At 39.9% G+C, this 23165-nt stretch overlaps 1 protein-coding gene across 1 annotated transcript in view; it reads right to left on the bottom strand.

The window, feature by feature from the left end:
* Positions 1–341: 341 nt before the first annotated feature.
* Positions 342–23165, bottom strand: part of LOC124980380 (olfactory receptor 1D2-like) — a 110911-nt gene continuing 88087 nt past the window's right edge. The window contains 2 exon segments of the mRNA XM_047545876.1: positions 342–1040; positions 1043–1340. Of these exon segments, the coding sequence (XP_047401832.1) occupies positions 397–1040; positions 1043–1340 (942 nt within the window). The 3' untranslated portion in view covers positions 342–396.

Raw genomic sequence — 23165 nt, 5'->3', positions numbered from 1 at the left:
CAAATTATTTTTGACTCATTTTTATTTCTAATATTTCTAAACTAGAGTCAATTTTTGATTAAGAAAACCAGTTAAAAGTTTTCTGCTTGCTGCTTTTGCCCAGCTGCCCCAGCTTAATAGCAACAGTGATTATTATGGGTCAAGCACCCTGCTAGGCACTTCTGCACATTATCTTATTTAATCCTCACTGATGTACATGGATCTCAATTTACAGGTATTAGCCTGACCATATTTATTGCTGAGGCTGGTGCAGGGGAGGACATCAGGTTACAAAGAGAGACCCTGTCTTCACCACAAACTGATAAACAAATCCTGAGCAGGGTCTGTTCTAGTTACTTCTATATCCCTCTACAGGACTTATATAGGGTAGAGGATACTCCCAGTTTCCACTTCAAGTTACCCTCGTGTTGACCTCTGAAGGCTTTCCCTAGGAGGATTCTTCCCAGAGAGAATGTCCTTGTTCCTCAGGCTGTAGATGAAAGGGTTCATCATGGGGGTCACCACAGCATACATCACTGTGGCTACTGCATCCTTCATGGAGTAGGTATGCAGGGGCTGCGGATACACCATGCCAAGTGTCCCACAGAAAAGAGAGACAACAGCCAAATGGGAGGCACAGGTGGAGAAGGCTTTGTACTTTCCAGTGACTGAGGGTATTCTGAGGATGGCTCTGACAATGCAGACGTATGACATGATCATGAACCCTAGTGGGGTGAGGAAGATGAAGCAGCCTGTGGTGATCAGCACGGTGTGGTTGATCTGGGTGTTGGAACATGCAAGCCTCAGCAGGACATACATCTCACAGAAGATGTAATGGATTTTCCGGGATCCACGGAAAGTCACCTTGGTCATGAGGAGAGTGTGGATGAGGCCATAGAGGATAGATAGGGCCCAACACAAGGTGAGTAGCAGGATACAAAGCTTAGAGTTCATGGCTGTGACATAGTGGAGAGGGTGGCAGATGGCCACATAATGGTCATATGCCATCACTGCCAGGATGAGATTGTCCAGGGCCACCAAGGAGACCAGGAAGAAGATTTCCCTGTGTAGGAGATGGCTTTGTTCTGGGACTGAAGGTTCACCAGCATCTTGGGAATTGTGTTGGTGACAAAGAAGAGGTCAGTGAGGGAGAGGTTGGCCAGGAAGAAGTACATGGGGGTGTGCAGGTGGGAGTCAGAGCCAATGGCCAGGATGATGAGCACATTTCCCGCCACAGTGACCAGGTACATGGGCAGAAATGTCCAGAACAGGATCCGCTGCTGCTCAGGAATCTCTGAGATCCCCATGAGCAGGAACTCAGAGTCCCCACTCTGGTTGCCTCCATCCATTCTCCCAACTTGCTGCAACATGAGCACAAACAAATGCTTACCAAATGACCTCAGAAGAATACAGACACAAACATAAACAAAACCCAATGTTTTCTCAGCATTAACAATTTTGTGATATTTTTAGGTTGGCAGCAAATTAATAACAGGCACAAAAACATAACATGGGAAAATCTTTATGGGACATAATCATCCAGCATCTTCTAATCTGTCACACGTATTATTCTAGAACTAATATCTACTTCTTATTTTAATTCTTATCCTACAATACAATACCCTTAAAGTGTTTAAAGATTAGTATGCTATGTTATGATATTGAATTGTCTTTCAAGTTATATTTAAAAATTGCTGTATGCATTATAAGCAATGGATATTGTACAAATGGACAAAGGGGATAGAAGAAAAATATAGGAAAAGGAAATATTATCATTGTTTGCTGATATGATGATCTCTCTGAGAAAATTAAGACTATCAACTGAAATGTCATTAGAAATGAAGAAGGATGTCAGTGAAGTGACCAGTCACAAGAGGAATAGACTCAGAACTAATGGTGCTCCCAGGAAGTCCTGTACCACAGTGACTGTGCCGACAGAATGCTGGAATTCAAGTCCCAGCACTGCCGTTGACTAGCTGTGGAGCCTCAGGCAGGTTGCTTGAGCCCTTTAGGTCTCACTCAGTTCCTTCAAACCAGCTGAGGTGTCTGTCAACAAGTGAATCAGAAAACATGGCTTATATACACAATTGAATTTTGTTCAACCATGAAGCAGAACGAAAGTAAGTCATTTGTAGGAAAGTGGAACTGGAGAGCATTATGTTAAGAGAAATAAGGCAAACTGAGAAAGACAAGGATCATATGCTTTCCCTTATATGTGGAAGCTAGAGAGAAAAGGCAGAGCGGGGGTAGGGGTCCCATGAAAACAGAAGAAAGACCAACAAAACATTGTGGGGGTCAGGGGAAGGGAAGATAGGAGAGCAAGGGGAAACACTGAGGAGTAAAACCGATCAAATTCTCTTACAGGCATGTACAACTAGGCCACAGTGAAATCCCCTACTCTATATAATTAATATGCACCAATAAAAAAGAATATTAAAAAATCTCAATTCCTTTAATTATAAACTGTACTATAGCAAAAAAAATGTATTGTAGCAATGATGAAATTAAATAACAAAAGATTTGGCATGCAGCAAGCACTCAGTAAATATTGCCTATTGTATGTGTGTATAATATATATGTATATTGGATATGTATGACATACACGGGTTACAATACAATGTAAAGCAACACCATCCACAATATCAGCAAAATAACGTATTATGATGTTCATGAGGATTAGGCAGTACCTCTAAATTCTCCAGAAAGACCCAAAATAATAATTTAAAAATGGAATAGTTAATAGAGAGATTCTAGAAATGAGTAGCTTCTTAAGGTCTAAGATTCTAGATAACAGGATGAAATGTGTTCATATTCAAATTTATATTTATTTGAATTAATCTAAAACTTCACTGATTTGAAGTCAAAATCATAATAGGATTTTTGGAAAATAAAATTCAATTTCATCTAGAAGTAAACATGAAAATAATCTAGGAAAACATTGAAGAAGAGTATCAAGTGGGCATGCCTGCTCTGCCAACTATCCAGGACTCTAAGCAGTGAGGTGCTGGTGCTAGAGTGAGTGGATCAGTAGAGCTGGACAAACTTCAGAAACTTCAGAAACATGAGAAATGTAGAGGATTGCAAAATACTACTTTAAATCTGCAGGTAAAGTTTGCATTATGCAATAAATGGCATTGGGACCACTGAACACTTACGTAGGACAAGTCATTTGGTCAATATTTCACATCTAACCAAAAATATTTAAAATGTATTAAAGATTAAAATAGTTTATCATGACTTTTTTCTTTTAGGCAAAGTGAAAATACTGAAAATTAAAAGAAACAAGAAAATATATATACCACTTTAATTCCACCATCTAGCAATAGATAGGAACTTTTTATACTTTGAAGTCTTTTATTGGGAAGAGCAAAAATGAAAGAAACCACTGAACCCAATAGCACACCTCTGTAATCCCAGTGACTCAGAAGTCTCAGGCAGGAGGATTGCAAGTTCAAGGCCAGCCTCAGCAACTTAGACCCTCCGCAACTTAGCAAGACCTGTCTCCAAATGAAAAATCTCTAAATGAAAAGCTGCGCTGGGGATGCAGCTAGGGTTCAATCCCCAGAACCAACACAAGAAAGAAGCCAGTCTTAGGAAGTCTTAAGCAAAGAGCACCGCAGATAGAGAGTCTTGTGTGCAGAGTCCCTGAGGTATTAAAGGGCTGCTTGTATTAAGAAACCCAATGTGGGTCAGTGTGACTGGAGTGACAAGGAGTGTGGTGAGACATGAGGTTGTGCAGTCAGTGAGACCAGGTCACAGCTTTTAAAAGTTTATTCTAAGTTCAATAAAGAGTCTTAAAAGGACTTCAAGGAGAAGGAGCTGTGTATTTTTAGCAACTGTCCTATTTGTATTTGACCAGTAGTATTTTAATACCCAAGAATGGCTGTTGCATTTTTAAACCAATATGCTTTTTTGTGCCTGTCCCAGTTAATAGCTTTCCCACTATTGAACCATATTTGCCTTCCCAGTATAAACTACTAAAGTTGATTTGTTCATGTTTTATGTAGGCTATTATTAGAAATATGTTGAAATTTCTTCAGTATCTTAACATCTCTTCTTTAGAGATATTCCATGGATATTTTTTACAAATAAAATTTTCTTTTTGCCATATTGTGATCCTTTGATTATAAACAAAAGATATTGTCATTTAGGAAAATTTAAGAAACATAGACAAATGTAAAGAAAGTAAAAATCACTTCAGATTCTGTTAATGTGGTATATAGTTTTCCAGATTTTTTCATTAAATTTCTTGTATCCATTTAACAGTGTGCCACAGAACATTCTCTAAGTCTGTATTGTCATGCATTTTTGATGGTTTCTTACTATTCGACCTTAAGACTGTATCATATATTTTTAAATTTGTTCTAATTAGTTATACATGACAGTAGAATTCTTTTACACACATTGTACACAAATGAAGCACAACTTCTCCTTCCTCTAGCTAAACATGGTTCAGAGTCACACCCATAATGTATATGGGGTAATAATATTCATCTTATTCCACCATTCTTCCCATCCCAAAGCCCCCTCCACTCCCCTCACTCCTTCTGGAGAACCAAAGTCCCTTCATTCTTCCCCCACCCTCCAGTAATTATGGATCAGCCATCCTCTTATCAGAGAAAACATTCAGCCTTTGGTTTTTTGGTTTCAGCTTATTTCACTTAGTATGATATTCTCCATCTCCATCCATTTACTGGCAAATATCATAATTTCATTCTTCTTTCAGACTGAGTAATGTACAGTCTTTAAGACTGTGTATATGCACCACATTTTCTTTATCCATTCATATATCTTTCTTGAATCAGTATTCTGATGATACAGTTAGATTGTTTCCTATTACAGAGGCTACATCAATGAACATCTCTGTGTGTACTTTTTACATTTCTAGATATAATCAAAGGGAAGCATGGGAGATGTCAGGCTCTTTCATCATTGCCAATTTGATTAGCAACATAAATAATAAGTAGTTTTAAAATGAACTCATTTGAGACGATTAATTTGTTTCACCAAAGTAATCATGTTCCTATCCATAGGTATCCTATGGCATCATGTTGTAAAAAAACACAAAATAAAACTTACTGTAAAAAAAAAAAAAAAAAAGATGGATGCAAAAACTTTTGCCAAAACTATAATGCTGCAAGGAAATTAGAAAATAAACTTTTGGGAGCTAAATCACAATTATTGGGACAGGCATCTCTCAAAGAATCCAGGCAAGTAGTCAGTGCTACACTTGACAATTATGGAAGATACTTGAGATCCGTCAACTTCTTGCTTTTATGCAAAAAGTTATGAGTGCTGGACACTGAAGCCAATGTTAGGCTGCTTATTCTTTGTCCTTCAGTTTTTAGAAAGTTTAATTTTATTTCTTGAAGATCAAGAAATATGCTAAAGGTTTTTCAAGATGGCGGACTAGAGGGCGGCTGCATTTCATGTTGCTCCAGGACGCAGGATTCAAAAGAGGAGATAGCAAGAGACTTGGGACCAACTCAAAGCCGCCGGGTGAGTCTCTCCCGTTGGGGAGGCGTCCTGAATGGGGCAGTAGCCCCAGAACGCAGGGAACTTTGTGAAGTGGAGTTGCTCGGCGAGACGCCCCTCCCCCTGCTGGAGCGGTAAACACGGACAACTGGGATCATCATAGAGGAGGTGGCTCAGCACAGCGCTTGGACTCGGAGCAACTACTGGGGCTCCGGGCAGCTGCCTGAGGAGGAGCTGTGTGGCGAGCTGTTTGGACTCAGAGCAACCGCTTCTGAACATCCAGGGGGTTGCCCGGAGGAAGAGGAGAAGTGCGGCGGGTTGCTTGGTCTAGGAGTGACTACATCAGAGCTACAGGCAGTTGCCAGAGGAGCTGCATGGCGAGCTGTTTAGACTCAGAACGACCGCTTCTGAACACCAAGGGGCTGTCCAGAGGAAGAGGAGGAACATGGCGGGTTGCTTGGTCTAGGAGTGACTGCATCAGAGCCACAGGCGGTTGCCAGAGGAGGAGGCGAGTGGTGAGTTGTTTGGACTCAAAGCGACCGCTTCTGAATACTGGTGGCCTGCCTGGAGGAGGAGTGTGGTGGGTCACTTGGTCTCCGAGTGACCGCTCCTGAACACCCAGGGGCCTATACCGAGGAGGAGGAGGAACAGGGCGGGTCACTTGGACTCGGAGTGACTGCCTAGGGCTACGGGCGGTTGGTGGGAAGAGGAGAAGTGAAGTGAGTTGCTTGGACTCCTAGTGACTGCGTCAGAACACCCGGCGGCTGTCCGGAGGAAGAGGTGTGTGGCGGGTCTCTGGGTCTCGGAGCTATTGTATGGGACTCCAGGTGGCGGCTCAGAGGAGGGGCCGCATAGCCAGGCAATTAGGTGCAGAGCAGGGTCCCAGGATCTAGGCGGCTTCTTGCTGGAAGAGCCACACAGAGACACACCTAGGGGCGGAGAGAAGTTTCCAGGACTGCGGGCAGATTCTCTGAGGAGAGGCAGCCTAAGGAGACTCGTCTGCGAAGGGTGAGGCTCCCAGGCCCAGGAGGTAGGTCCGGGCCCCTGGGAACGTTGCAGAGGAAGACAGCCCAGCCCAGGCGGTAGTTGTAGATTGAGGGGAACCTCTAGGAGGGGAACTGACCAGCGAGACATCCCCACTGGTGAGTCTTCCCTGCCGGGTGAGGTTTTCCCACAGGGACGGTAAAACCAGAGACACAGGCACAAACAGGCCTTGCCTCAACCCGCAGCCTACTTCCCCGTTGGATGACCATTGGTCAACAAGTGGAGGCACCTCTGCCCACTATCAGGGAATATACCCCACCTGAGGGTCACCAACCCTAGAGAGGCAGCTTTCTTGGGGAGCACCGCATTATCAACTTCCTCCAAGACTGCAGGCTACTGAAGGATAAGATAGCAATCTTCAGGGACATTATAAGTTGATAGAGGAAATCTGCAATAACTTAATGACCCGCTGATTCCTGAACAATATGAGAAAACAAGGGAAGACAATGCTCCAACAAATCTAGATGTTACATCAATAAAATCCAACGACAGCATGGCAGAAGAAATGACAGAAAGGGAGTTCATAATGTACATAATTAAGGTGATCAGGGAAGCAAACGATGAGATGAAAGAGCAAATGCAGGCATTGATCGCACCAATCGACAGTTAAAAGAGCAAATACAGGAAGCAAAAGGTCATTTCAATAAAGAGTTAGAGATATTGAAAAAAAACCAAACAGAAATCCTTGAAATGAAGGAAACAATAAACCAAATTAAGAACTCCATAGAAAGCATAACCAATAGGATAGAACACCTGGAAGACAGAACCTCAGATATTGAAGACAAAATATTTAACCTTGAAAACAAAGTTGAACAAACAGAGAAGATGGTAAGAAATCATGAACAGAATCTCCAAGAACTATGGGATATCATGAAAAGGCCAAATTTGAGAATTATTGGGATTGAGGAAGGCTTAGAGAAACAAACCAAAGGAATGAACAATCTATTCAATGAAATAATATCAGAAAATTTCCCCAATATGAAGAATGAAATGGAAAATCAAGTTCAAGAGGCTTATACGACTCCAAATACACAAAATTACAACAGACCCACACCAAGGCACATTATAATGAACATGCCTAACATACAAAATAAAGACAGAATTTTAAAGGCTGTGAGAGAAAAGAACCAAATTACATTCAGGGGAAAACCAATACGGATATCAGCAGATTTTTCAATCCAGACCCTAAAAGCTAGAAGGGCCTGGAACAACATTTTTCAAACTCTGAAAGAAAATGGATGCCAACCAAGAATCTTATACCCAGCAAAACTTACCTTCAAATTTGACGATGAAATCAAATCATTCCATGATAAACAAAAGCTAAAAGAATTTACAAAAAGAAAGCCAGCATTACAGAACATTCTCAGCAAAATATTCCATGAGGAAGAGATAAAAAGCAAAGAAGCAAATCAGCAAAGGGAGGAATTATCCTAAAGGAATTGTCAAATAAAGGAGGAACCAAGGTGTGTCAAAAATAAATAAATAAATAAATAAAATTTAAAAGATGAACCAAATGACTGGGAATACAAATCATATCTCAATAATAACCCTGAATGTTAATGGCCTGAATTCATCAATCAAAAGACATAGACTGGCAGATTGGATTAAAAAGAAAGATGCAACAACATGTTGCCTGCAAGAGACGCATCTCTTAGAAACAGATACCCACAGACCAAAGGTGAAAGGATGGGAAAAAACATACCATGCACATGGACTCAGCAAAAAAGCTAGAGTATCCATCCTCATTTCAGATAATGTGGACTTCAAGCCAAAGTTAGTCAGAAGGGATAAAGAAGGACATTTCATACTGCTTAAGGGAAGCATAAATCAGCAAGATATAACAATCATAAACATGTATGCCCCAAACAGTGACTCATCCATGTGTGTCAAACAAATCCTTCTCAATTTTAGAAACCAAATAGACTGTAACACAATAATACTAGGTGATTTTAACACGCCTCTCTCCCCACTGGACAGATCTTCCAAACAAAAATTGAACAAAGAAACCATAGATCTCAATAACACAATCAATAATTTAGACTTAACAGACATTTATAGAATATACCATCCAACGAAGAGTGAATATACTTTCTTCTCAGCAGCACATGGATCCTTCTTTAAAATAGACCATATTTTATGCCACAAAGCTAATGTCAGCAAATACAAGAAGATAGAGACACTTCCTTGTATTCTATCAGATCATAATGGATTGAAGTTAGAAATAAATGAAAGAGTAAAAAACAGAAACTACTCCAACACCTGGAAATTAAACAATATGTTATTATATGATGAATGGATAACAGAAGATATTAGGAAGGAAATTTAAAAATTCTTAGAGGTCAATGAGAACAAAGAAACATCATATCAAAATCTCTGGGACACTATGAAAGCAGTACTTAGAGGAAGATTTATTTCATGGACCGCATTCAACAAAAGAAGTAATACTCAACAAATAAACGACCTAACACTACAGCTCAAAGCCCTAGAAAAAGAAGAACAGACCAACACCAAAAGTAGTAGAAGACAGGAAATAGTTGAACTCAGAGCTGAAATCAATGAAATTGAAACAAAAGAAACAATACATAAAATTGACAAAATAAATAGTTGGTTCTTCGAAAAAATAAACAATATTGATAAACCTTTAGCGACACTAACAAAGAGAAGACGAGAGAAAACCCAAATCACTAAAATTTGGAATGAACAAGGAAATATCACAACAGACACGACCGAAATACAAAACATAATTAGAAGCTATTTTGAAAATCTATACTCCAACAAAATAGAAAATTTCGAAGACATCAACAGGTTTCTAGAGACATATGAATTGCCTAAACTGAACGAGGAGGACATACACAATTTAAATAGACCAATTTCAAGTAATGAAATAGAAGAAGTCATCAAAAGCCTACCAACAAAGAAAAGTTCAGGACCAGATGGGTTCTCAGCTGAGTTCTACAAAACCTTTAAAGAAGAGCTCATTCCAATACTTCTCAAAGTATTCCATAAAATAGAAGAGGAGGGAACCCTCCCAAACTCATTCTATGAAGCCAATATTACCCTGATACCTAAACCAGAGACAGAGACACATCAAGGAAAGAAAATTTCAGACCAATATCCTTAATGAACATTGACGTAAAAATTCTCAACAAAATTTTAGCAAATCGCATACAAAAACATATTAAAAAGATAGTGCACCATGATCAAGTGGGTTTCATCCCAGGGATGCAAGGTTGGTTCAACATCAGGAAATCAATAAATGTCATTCACCATATCAATAGACTTAAAGTCAAGAATCACATGATTATTTCAATAGATGCAGAAAAAGCACTTGATAAAATACAGCACCCCTTCATGCTCAAAATACTAGAAAAAATAGGGATAGTGGGAACATTCCTTAACATTGTAAAGGCCATCTATGCTAAGCCCATGGCTAATATCATTCTAAATGGTGAAAAACTGAAGGCATTCCCCCTAAAAATTGGAACAAGGCAGGGATGCCCTCTTTCACCACTTTTCAATATCGTCCTTGAAACTCTAGCCAGTGCAATTAGACAGACCAAAGAAATTAAAGGGATACGAATAGGAAAAGAAGAACTCAAACTATCCCTATTTGCTGATGATATGATTATATACTTAGAGGAGCCAGGGAATTCCACCAGAAAACTTTTAGAACTCATAAGTGAATTCAGTAAAGTAGCGGGATATAAGATCAATGCACATAAATCTAAGGCATTTTTATACATACATTTTGAATCTTCAGAAAGAGAACTTAGGAAAACTACCCCATTCACAATAGCATCGAAAAAAATAAAATACTTGGGAATCAATCTCACAAAAGAGGTGAAAGACCTCTACAATGAGAACTACAGAACACTAAAGAAAGAAATTAAAGAAAACCTTAGAAGATGGAAAGATCTCCCATGTTCTTGGATAGGAAGAGTTAATATTGTCAAAATGGCCATACTACCAAAAGTGCTATACAGATTCAACGCAATTCCAATTAAAATCCCAATGATGTACCTTACAGAAATAGAGTAAGCAATTATGAAATTCATCTGGAAGAATAAAAAACCTAGAATAGCTAAAGCAATCCTTAGCAGAAAGAGTGAAGCAGGGGGTATTGCAATACCAGATCTTCAACTCTACTACAAAGCAATAGTAACAAAAATGGCATGGTATTGGTACCAAAATAGAAAGGTGGATCAATGGTACAGAATAGAGGACACGGACACAAACCCAAATAAATACAATTTTCTCATACTAGACAAAGGGGCCAAAAATATGCAATGGAGAAAAGATAGCCTCTTCAACAAATGGTGCTGGGAGAATTGGAAATCCATATGCAACAGAATGAAACTAAACCCATATCTCTCACCATGCACGAAACTAAACTCAAAATGGATTAAAGACCTCGGATTCAGACCAGAGACCTTGCATCTTATAGAAGAAAAAGTAGGTCCAGAGCTTCAACATGTCGACTTAGGACCAGACTTCCTCAATAGGACTCCCATAGCACAAGAAATAAAAGCAAGAATCAATAACTGGGATAGATTCAAACTAAAAAGCTTCCTCTCAGCAAAGGAAACTATCAGCAATGTGAAGAAAGAGCCTACAAAGTGGGACAAAATCTTTGCCAATCATACTTCAGATAGAGCACTAATCTCCAGAATCTATATAGAACTCAAAAAACTCTACACCAAGAATGCAAATAATCCAATCGACAAATGGGCTAAGGAAATGAATCGACATTTCACAGAAGAAAATCTATAAGCAATCAACAAACATATGGAAAAATGTTCAACATCTCTAGTAATAAGAGAAATGCAAATCAAAACCACCCTAAGATTCCATCTCACCCCAATTAGAATGGCAATTATCAAGAATACAAGCAACAACAGGTGTTGGCGAGGATGTGGGGAGAAAGGTACACTCATACATTGCTGGTGGGGCTGCAAATTAGTGCAGCCACTTTGGAAAGTAGTGTGGAGACTCCTTAGAAAACTTGGAATGGAACCACCATTTGACCCATCTATCCCACTCCTTGGCCTATACCCAAAGGACTTAAAATCAGCATACTACAGAGATACAGCCACATCAATGTTCATAGCTGCTCAATTCACAATAGCCAGATTGTGGAACCAACCTAGATGTCCTTCAATTCATGAATGGATAAAGAAACTGTGGTATATATATACAATGAAATATTACTCAGCCATAAAGAATGATAAAATTATGTCATTTGCAGGCAAATGGATGAAATTGGAGAATATCATGCTAAGTGAGATAAGCCAATCTCAAAAAACCAAAGGACGAATGATATCGCTAATAAGTGGATGATGACACATAATGGGGGGTGGGAGGGGTTAGTTTTAGGGTTAGAGTTAGGTTTAGGGAGGGGGGCAAGAATGGAGAAAGGAAGGACTGCATAGAGGGAAAAGAGGGGTGGGAGGGGTTGGGGGGAGTGAAAAAATAACAGAATGAATCAAACATTACCCTATGTAAATTTATGATTACACAAACGGTATGCCTCTATGCCATGTACAGAGATACAACATATATCCCATTTGTTTACAATAAAAAAATAAAAATAAAAAATAAAATGTGATAATCTAAAAAAAAAAAAAAGAAATATGCTAAAAAATCCACTTACACGCACACACTGTTATCCTTGAAAAATATTTTCTCTAACATCAATTACTGAGTATTTTTCCACACATACAAAAAAGGAGAAAAATGTGCACTCAGCAATGTCATTCTGTGACTTTGGAAACAAACAGGAAAAGACATGTATTTGATCAAGCCTATTCTAGTTTCAGAGATTTATCATAATGTGACCAGACAAAATGTAAGAGATGAATATATTTGATGATTATCAGAGACTTGTGAATAACAGTACACATGTAGAAATAGCATAAAATTTAACACAACTGATCTGGTTTAAAAATTTCAAAAGAAGCATTCACAGAGACAGAAAGTGGACTAACGACCACCAACAGCTGAGGGGAGGGAGAAGAGGGGAGTGACTGCTAATGGGAGGAGAGTTTCTTTTGGGAAGGAAGAAAATGTTCAAAAATGAGACTCTGGATGATAACTGCAAAATGACATGATACATTAATTACAATCTTTACATGGGTGAAGTGAAGTTTACATTATCACTTATATCTCTATAGAACTGTTTCAGCACTACATAATCCATTAAATCAATGAAACACTCTGGAACTATCAAAAATGATGATGTTAATTTTTTCACTTGTGTATGGAAAGGTGTTCACAATAACTGTTATGTTAAAACTACAGGTCACTTTCATACACACACATGAACACACACACACACACACACACATACACATACACACACGCACACAATAGAAAACATGCAGCTTGCCCTTGTTTGAAGCTGATGAAACCTGCCATGTGTCACTGTGAAGATGAAAGCAAGACACACAAGGTGCTCATCATTCATGCCACACCTGATGTGTTTGCAAATAACAAATCTGTCACGTATCTGCCATGGTAGCCAAGTTCTCCATTTCCTCCAGGAGACCACAGGTTAGTGGGCAGATGATCAAGGGTCCAGGATGCCTCACCCCAGTGTATTCTCCTGACTTGTGGTCTGGCACTGCTGAGGTTGGCAATACCTTGCATTTTCTAGAATGCATAAAATGCTTTGCCTGCATCCTTAGCATCAGCTGTTCCTGTTCATGGGATGCACTTTCTCCACTCCACTCTTGCATCTCCTGCCTTGTAGGACCCATCACAGCTCCTGCTCAATCTTCCCTCCCACCCCAGGGGTCACCACTCCAGCTTCTGCACGATCCCTTGGTCTTTGTGTTCTTTTAGGATTGCACAGTCCACGTTTTGCTTAAAGGTCTATGTTCTATAACACTGAGAGAGCCTGAAGAGCAGAAACAACATTGACTCTTGACTGTCTCCTCAGGTCCCCACACAAGGACAGGACAGCATCAGGATCAATGAGTGAGGGCTGAACTGGGCTGGATATAATATTAGGCATTGCCTGCATGTGGGGAGGAGCCAAGAGCCCAAGAGCCAAAATCAATTAAAGAACAGTTAAAAATGCAGGCACAGTGTCAGGAAAGTGTGTCACTGTTCTGCAAATTCCATCTGGATATCACTCATCTAAAGTAACAGAATAAGCAAATGTAGATGTGGGAACTGCAAGCTACCTTTGATCCTGAACTGGTTTGGAACTTTGGGTTGGGAGATAGGATGAGGAGAGACCCAATATTAGACAAATGAATGGATTTATTACTTCATTTACTGAGTTGAATTCCTAGATACAAGTATCAGTGGAAGGAGATTCTGAGTCAGAACACTGGATCCCAACTCTAGCTTAACATATGTAACTATTTTTAGAGCAAACCACTATTCTTTACTGAACATGTCACTGCACAATGTGTTAAATACTTTACACGTATTAAGATCTTACATTGATAGAAACACTGTCTGGTTCTGTTGTCCTATTTTATAGATGAGCAACTGAGACTTAAAAGCTTCATGAGTTTCCTAAAGTCAATAAACTAGTAAGTGATAGAGCCCAAAACTGTTCCCCATATTTTGCTGCCAGATCCACTCCCCAACTAGTATAGTGCCTGGAATTCAGGGCCCTCCAGAACCACTACCTGAAATGAGGAGGTCAGGACGTGGGAGGGTGAGGAAAAGTCAGGGAATTTCCAAAGAAATCCTGCCTCCTGGATTACAAAGCAAGGCAAGCACCCACACACACTTTAATGTGCATCAGAATCGTCAGTGGGTTCCCTTCCTTGAGACATGGTCAGTATATCTTTTCTCAAAACCAAGCTCTTATTACCAAGTATCTGGTGCTTCTGATCTTACACTTTGGGAACAGTGCTCTGAGTTTTTAAGGGTCGGTTGACCTAAACACTGGGGTGATCATATGGCCTGGGATACACAAACCCCTCTCCTATGGTTGAGGGGAAAAGGGAGGGGAGGCAATGTGGGAGTGATATAAAAAAGGGCTCCAAGCTTGGTGTCAGAAAACTGAACTTTGTTCCTTCTCTGTTGCTCCCTAGCTGTGTGACCTTGAAGGAGTATACAACCTCTCTGAGCTGCCTCCTTGCACCCATCATGCTTTATGGGTGGGTTTGAGAACCACAAGCAACAGGGTATATGACTGCACTATGGAAACCGTAGAATGTTAAAATGATCAGAGATCATTATATTACTTTTGAACACCAAGGTATCAGATTATAAGGAGATGTTTTAAAGTATGTGAATAGTTTGTGGAAGACTGGAGACAAGAGAAGATAAAAAGGGGAAGAGAGAGAGGACATCTTGTTGGGACTAATGACACGTTAACTAACTCAGGCTGACTCCTTACTCCCTGGCGAGTGAGCAAGATCAAGGCTCAAAGGCGACTTCAAAGGTTCATGTCGATAAATCGGACCACCATCAGGGACTGGTTTACAACAGTTCCGTGAACGTGATCAGCTCGTGCTTGCCATATAGTCCTATGGGACTCTCGCTGTGTGAACCCCCATGCCTTGCTGACCTTTAGTTCCCGCCTAGCCTCCACCCTACATAAAAGCTGTGTGACTTCCTCAATAAATGAGTTCCTGCTGTGACTGGTCTCCCTGACATGTCTGATTGTCCTCCGCCCGGGGGGCTGGGAGCGGGCGGTCAGTCAGCCCTACCTATCCCGGTCTGACCTTGTTGGGAAGTGGCCCCTTCCCTTGTCGCTGGTCGAGAAGAGCAAGGGGGCTTAAGACCTCGACAACACCTGAGACCTCTGGGCCTTACCTGTGGCACTGCGCTGCCCTCAGATAGATCCCCCTGGCTCTACTGCCTGCACCTTCCTCCTCCATTGAGTGAAGGTCACAGTCAGGACATAGGAAACCTGAAGCAGTTCTGGGGGACTCAGGGCTTCCTAGGGTGAAGGTGAAAAGAAGGGGCACTGGCACCTGGACCTTTGGTCCCCATATAGGAGGAGACACAAGGCAGACTGTGGGTGCCCCTGCAGGGCCAGGGACCTGAGAGCTGAGGCTTGAGCTCTGGTTCAGAATGGAAGGGGCTGAGTCAGGGCTGTGCCAGGCTTATTTATCACTTTTGAAGAGGCCTCAGGGAAGCAAGCAATCCCAAGACATCTTCTTCAAATGAATGTAATTTCCTCAGTGTTAATTTCTGGGAGCAAGGGCCTTGGGAAATGAACCTTGTTTACAAGGAGTCATCGGATTCTCTCTCCTCCTCACTCTTTGTAACCTTCCCTTCCCTTTTTCTGGTGGAAAGTTTGGGCTTAAATCTCCCAAACCATAGAGCCCTCAGCCCACCCTCTCTCTGCCCTAACCACTGCCTCAGAGTTGAAAGGATTCTAGATTCAAACCATGCACTCCATCCCCTCTCCATAGAGGAACTGGCCTCAGCACTGCTGTCCAGACAATGCCTGTCATTGTTCTTTCTATCTCCTCGTTGATGGGAGTCACTACCTTCAAGCAGATCGCAAGCAAAGAGCCTCTAGTCTCCTATGTGGTAGCTGTCAAGCAACATCTCAGTTGGGAATCCTTCATGCTGCAGGGGAGGGTGAAAGGTTTCAGGCTGGTCCTAGGTCCACTAGTAGATGGGCCATGATTATTGCTAAAGATCTGGGTTTCTCCCACTTTTCAGTGCTAGCAATAACAAACCTTCTGCTGCCAAATTATGAGATGGGCAGAGTTGTCATTGGTGCCACCACCCAGACATCCTACAGAGTTGTTTGCATACAGTAGTCACCCCTCACCCACAGGGGATAGGTTGCAAGACCTCCAGCGAGTGCCTGAAACTGCAGGAGTTCCAACCTTTGCATGCTGTGCTTTTTCCTATAAATGTATGCTTATCATAAAAATTAAAAATGTAAGTCATTTAAACTTATGAATTGCTTATTTCTGGAATTTTCCATTTAATATTTTTGGACCCTAGTTGGCTATGGCTTACAAACACAGAAGGCAAGGCTGTGGCCAAGTGGACATCACAGCACTTGGCCTCCCTCCTGCTCCTGAGGTTCTTGGATTTGGTCTTCACCACAAGCCCCCCGCCTTTCTGGGGGTAGCCCTGACTCCAAACACATCTCACCAAAATGGTCTCAGTTCTACTCTTGCCTGAGAGTCTCCTCCCTCTGATTTATTTGTGTATAGTTTGTTGATGACAGATGTGGGACTAAGCACTGGAGATACCACCATGAAGAAGATGGACATGGTGCCTCTCTCATGGAGCTTGCAGACCAGTATGAGAGGCCTTCTGAAAGCAAACAGATGAGGAACTAAAATACTTACAAATTGATGAGGGCCCCAAGGAAAAAGTAACCTGAGATAGAGAGCAATGGGGGACAGGAGCAGGCAAGTTCTTGGGTTGATGCATCAGAAAGGCTCTCTGAGAGGGACTGGGGGTGGCTCAATGGTAGAAACTGCTGCTTAGCATGCCAGAGCCCTGGGTTCATTCCCAGCACCAAACAAACAAATACAGAGATCTCTGAGAAAGAGACATTTAATCTGGGAGAAGATCCATCTAGGGAGGGGGAATAACATTTGTAAAGTCACTAAAGTGGGAAATGAACTTAGTGTGCGGATGGCTGGTGGGAAGGCAGCCTGGATTTTGTAGGCAAAGCTGTGAGTGATGCAAAGCAGGGACAGATGAAGCCAGGGGAGTGGCTCTGTTTTTATTCAATTACAATGTGAAGTCACTGAAGTACTTTAAGCTGGGAAGTGAACTGGGTACTCAGAGATCAGGCAAAGTCTAAAACTTTTGGCAGGAAGCTCCATCAGGAGCAGTGGATGTGGATTTTCATCTGCTCTGTAGTGAAGCTTTTCTGGTGGGATTCAATTATTCTTTGCATTTTGTGTTCTTTGCCTTCTTTTACCTTTTGTTACTAATCATCATTTTTATTATTATTTTTCCTTCAATAAGAGAAATGAATGATAGAATATCACCATTAAGCTACCCCCAGAGAATGAATGAACCCAGACAGTGGGCAACGGTACTGCAAACATCACAAAAGGAGAGCTGATCAGATATCATTTTCCTCATGATAGAAGAAAACACACCCTCCCACGGTCTCGCAGATGGGTTGGAACTGGAGGTTGAGCAAGCCTCTGGCCAGGAGGTCTGGAGCAGCCACCATCTGGGAACCCTCAACTCTAGCCATTGTCCTCCTCCAGGACAAGTCACCCCCACAGTGAAGAGGAGTTACTGAGAATAGACCCTGAATAGAGTAAACAGGAGTAAAAAGACAAGTAAAGACACTGTCCAGGTGAAACTGTGAGAGAGAAAACACCAGGAGAGATCAGAAAATGTGTCCACATATTTGAACACTCCACCAAAATAACAGGGAACTCTTAGGTGGCAAAGTTAGGGGAACTATCACTGATATCTGCCTTCTGAGAAGTAAGGAAAAATAGCTGCTCTTGAAGCTGAATTATACAAGAGATTGAGTTCTCGAAAGAAGGTAAAAAAATGGGCACTCATCAATTTTAGAGAAAATTATTATTGGTATAAACTTATTAGCAATTTAACACATCTATAAAAATTTAAATTTTCATTCTGTTAAGGAGAAATACACTTACCAGACATACTCTATCACAAGTGTAAAGAGTAAAAAGATTATTAATAAATGTATGACAACATTGTTTATAACTATAAAAACTTGCAGTTAATCAAATATTCATCAACAGATGATTGAATAAAATAAATTATTATACATGCATACAATGAATTTTGAGTTAACTTCTACTAACTTAGAGTGACTTTATGTTGTTGTAAAAAAAATGGAATGAGGTATATCTTAAGACAGTGATGTGAAGATTTTTTCCATGATAAAGTTCCAAATAAAAAGAAACAAACTTGTGTGAACTTATTTGTACAATTAATATATGTGCATTTGTATATTATTAGAAAAACCTGCAATTGTATCCATCAAACCACTAAGATTTTATACTAATTTTATTATTTAAAACCTAAGATATTAAAAAATCATACTATGTTTATAATTTGACTCTCATTTATAATTATAGGGGTAGATAATGTAATAAATAATCCAAAATTGAATTAGGTTTATAACTGAAGGTGTCCATCGCAGAATTATTTGCAATTATTTTTCTTAATGAAGTGACCAAATGCACACCAATGGGGAAATGCTTGAGCCTCCAGATGGTACCTACAACAGGTGAGATGCATGTTTGGGCATAGGAAATTTCTTTTTTTTTTTTCAGCTTCTTTTTTTTATTGTAAACAAATGGGATACATGTTGTTTCTCTGTTTGTACATGGAGTAAAGGCATACCACTTGTGTAATCATAAATTTATATAGGGTAACGTTGTTTGATTCATTCTGTTATTTTTTCCCTTCCTCCCGACCCCTCCCACCCCTCCCACCCCTCCCACCCCTCTTTTCCCTCTATACAGTCCTTCCTTCCTCCATTCTTGCCCCCCCAACCCTAACTCTAACCCTAACACTAACCCCTCCCACCCCCCATTATGTGTCATCATCCACTTATTAGCGAAATCATTCGTCCTTTGGTTTTTTGAGATTGTCTTATCTCACTTAGCATGATATTCTCCAATTTCATCCACTTGCCTGCAAATGCCATAATTTTATCATTCTTTATGACTGAGTAATATTCCGTTGTATATATATACCACAGTTTCTTTATCCATTCATCAATTGAAGGACAAGGAAATTTCTTATGAGATGTTGACAAGAAGCAAAACTTTCTTCATGGATAGGAAAATATTGAAAGTAAATATACCAATATATTGCATGCAATGATCTCTGTTGTTGGGATTAGACATTATTTTTATTTATGTCTGTTTCCCACTGAACCAAGATCTGGAATTTCTCTTGGGAAAGACCCTTTCATTTCTTCCAATGTCCCCAGGGCTCAGCCCAGGACTTGGGACCCTGCAGACATTAGTCTATCTATTGAGAGATACATCGGTTAAGATTCCAGCAAGGGTTTCCTCCTCTATGCTGCTCAGCTCCAAAGCTAATCACAAAGAAACTACATGCAGTCCAAGGAATTTTGCTCAGTAAGAATATTTGGATTCTGAGGATTCTTGAAGAGTGTCTGAGAAGAGACCCTAAAGTCCCTCAGAGCTGCATGTTGTTGATTAAAGCTGACACACTCTCTCCCCCAAATGTGCATTTCAGTCGCCAGGACTCTAAAGGTTAGACAGAGAAACAGAAGAACCAACATAAATTACAAAATAACAAATACATTTGACAAATACATTTGAGGACTATGTCATATGCTTCTGTGGACACTTAAAAGAGAAAGGGATATCTCACAGTCCTTGTCCTCAATAAGCATTGAAGCAATTGCTTTTACTCCACAGACTTTTACTGACTCCTCACAGAGGTTTATCCTTGCATTGTGGGTTGAAAGCACAGAGCTTTAATCAGACACGGTAGAAACTTATTTTCCAGATCTGATGGTACTGGGACATAAACTTGAGCAAAGGGGACATAAGATGTCTCAAGACCAGGTTCCATGGAATCAATCAGGGAAAGAAAAAATTGGGCTGAGATGTTGCATTGGGAATATCCACCACCACCAGTCATCAGCCTGTCTTGGTGCTCCTGTCTGTTTCTTCCATAATGAGAGTCCAGGGAGGCTCTGCTTCCTTCAGGTTCCTTGAATCAGATGCTGAATTATTCCCTGGGGAAAGTCTCTCCAATCCTGTAAATCCCACTTAGTGAGTAAAAGTTTGGATTATTTTAAATGTCTCTTGGAGAACCTGGTCCTGGAATCCCTCAACTACAAGGTGCTATTACTCTCTGCTCTTCCTCCATGACAGACATGGGCCTCCATGAGGAAAGTGAATGTATGGGAACAGAGATGGATGGTTGCTGCTGTTTTGCTTTTTGCTTTCTTAGGTGCAGAGTAGAATAAATCCTATATCTCCATGACACATCACCCATTTTTACAAGACACCACTTGTTTTTATTGCCTTCAATTTGCTCAAATCTCCATCCCCTTCCTCTCCCTCCACATATAGTGGCCACTTCAATATATGCATGGATCTTTGAAGAAAATGTATCATTGTGCATTTTTGTGTTTTATGTACATAAATAGTATTGTGCTATAGATCTAATTAAGTTTCTTCCTCTTTGCAGGAATGCTAATTTTTATTATCCATTTTCCTTGCTGTGTGATCCTTTTCCTTGCTTCTCTTATCTCTTTCCAATCCACTCTTAAATAGAGAGTAACTCTCTTAAAATTTAAATTGAACATATCCCTTCACTGCTTAAACCATGACATCACAATTAACATCACACTTAGGCAAAAAATGAATCAGGCTACAAATCTTTACCTGGTCTTGCTCCTGCGCATATTTACAACTTCAGCCAACATCATTCTCTTTTCTTTGTTCCCAATACTTAAGCCATATTGGCTTTATTTCAGTCCTCTGGATTCACAAATTCTTTATCTTCTTGGAGCTTTTGCTTTTGCTTATTCCCATGCCCAGAAGCTCCTCCCTCAACCCTAAATGTCTGTTTCTCAGAATTGGAACTTCAGCTCAAATATATATATTGGTACAATTATTTTGGAACAACTTCAGCAATACTAGTTATCTTGGGTCAGGTTCCCTAGAAGCAGAGCAAGTCATGGGAATGGAGAGAGTGGGCATTTATGAGGACTTTCAGAAGAAGATGGAGATTAGCAGGATGATGGTTCAGTACATCAACTTCACCCTGGTCTTGAGTGGGCCTCTGGAACATGAATTGCTCCTAGAGAGTTAGTCCCACCCACAGTCAAGAAGCTAGCCTTGACACTGTCAGTACTTGGCCACTGGGTGCCTGCCTCCTACCTCTCAAAGTAGTAAGAGCCTGGAAGTCTGTATAACCTCTCTCATCAAAAATGGAACTTATGAGTCATTAACAGTCAACAATCACAGCAACTCGGGGGATGGGCCATGGGATGAGTGAACTAGCCAGTGAAAGATACCAACTAGTGAAAGCATCCTCTAGTAAGAGCTGAGGTGCCTATGGTCTTCCTCCCAACAATCCGTTCTTAGCTGTGCACCCTGGAAAACCTTTATTCCTGTGCCTTAGGAAAAGCATATTAAGATGTCATTTCAGCTTTGTTGAAACTGGTGGAAAACTAGAAATTACTGATTAAGACTTTCTTCTTCTCTAAGGCTTTTATTTAGTGCCATGAAATTCCCTCTCATCACCATTTTGGTTATGTCTTACAAATTTTGGTGTGTTGTATTTTCCTTTTAATTCAGTTCAATACAGTTTTACTACACTTGTAACTTCTTTGTGGGTTATTTATAAGTATGATATTTGGTTATCAAGTGTCTGGAAATTTTTCTCTTATCTTTGTGTCTTTGGTTTCTAGTTGGATTTCATTGTGTTCAGAGAACAACTTGTGTATGATTTCAATTATGTCAAATTTGTTGAGGCCTGTTTTATACCCAGGACATAGTCTATCTTGTATGTTCTATAAGCACATGAAAGTAATGCTTGTTTGCTATTATCAAAGGGAGTGGGCTATAAATGTCAAATAGATCCTGTTCCTCACTGCTGTTGTAGAGTTCTTCTATATTCTTACCGATTTACTGTCCAGTTGTTTAAACAACTGTTGAAAGAGGGATCTTGAATTCTCACACTATAACTGTGGATTTGTCTATGTATCTCTTCAATTCTCTCAGTTCTTGTTTTCATATATTTTGCTTCTCAACTGAATGAGCACACATTTCAAATTGCTATGTCTTTGTAATAGATCAACCTTTTTATTATTATGAAATATCCCACTGTCTCTGGTAATTTCCTTTGCTCTAAAAATCTACCTTATATGAAATTGATATATCCACTTCACTTTTTTTCATTAATATTTGCATGTCTTTTTCAATCCTATTCCTTTACACCTAAGATATTACATTTTAATATTTGGAGAGAGATTCTTGTGGACTGCATACAGTTAGATAATGCTCATTTCAAACCCACTCCATCAATCTTTGTCTTTTAATTTGTGTATTTAGACCATTTATATTTAATATAGTTGTCGGAATGCTCAGACTTAACATTTTCCCTTTTATTTTTTATTTATGTTTGTCTTCTCTATTTTTCTTTTCTTATTTCTTCTTCCTGTCTTCTTGTAAGTTACTCAAATGCTTAATTTATCTATAGTGTTTTTGAGTGTACCCTTTTGTATACCTTGCTTAGTGGTTTCTCTGAGAATTTACATTATAGAAAAACATACAATCTAATGTTTTATCATTTAAGCAGTTCAAACAAAATATACACATATTATTTCCCATTAAGGAATCCATTAAAATAGAAACTGTGATTACCCGCTGACCATTTTGTCCTCCTCATGAAGTAGACCTAGAGGAAAAGATAGGTGGTACTTTTCTAACCAGAATAATTGATAATAATTTTCATGAGGATTTGTGGTTGCCTCTACACAGTTAGGACAGGTAGTGGTATGTCTTAAACTTAAGGCATTCACTTGGATATTTCTTAGTATTTCCATGAAGGGTAATAAATATTAAAGGAAAGCTTAGTCATTATAACACAGAAAGATCAGTATAACTAACAAGTCAGACCTATATGAATGAAGAACAAAGACATTATATCAGATCTGCCAAACTGACAGCCTAAGTAAGGGAAATTTAGAATGGGCAGTGGGAGTGGAGAAGATGACCTTCAATTATATC

This window comes from Sciurus carolinensis, chromosome 3 (assembly GCF_902686445.1).
Source record: "Sciurus carolinensis chromosome 3, mSciCar1.2, whole genome shotgun sequence".
NCBI lineage: Eukaryota > Metazoa > Chordata > Mammalia > Rodentia > Sciuridae > Sciurus > Sciurus carolinensis.
This window is presented reverse-complemented; position numbering and strand designations above follow the sequence as displayed.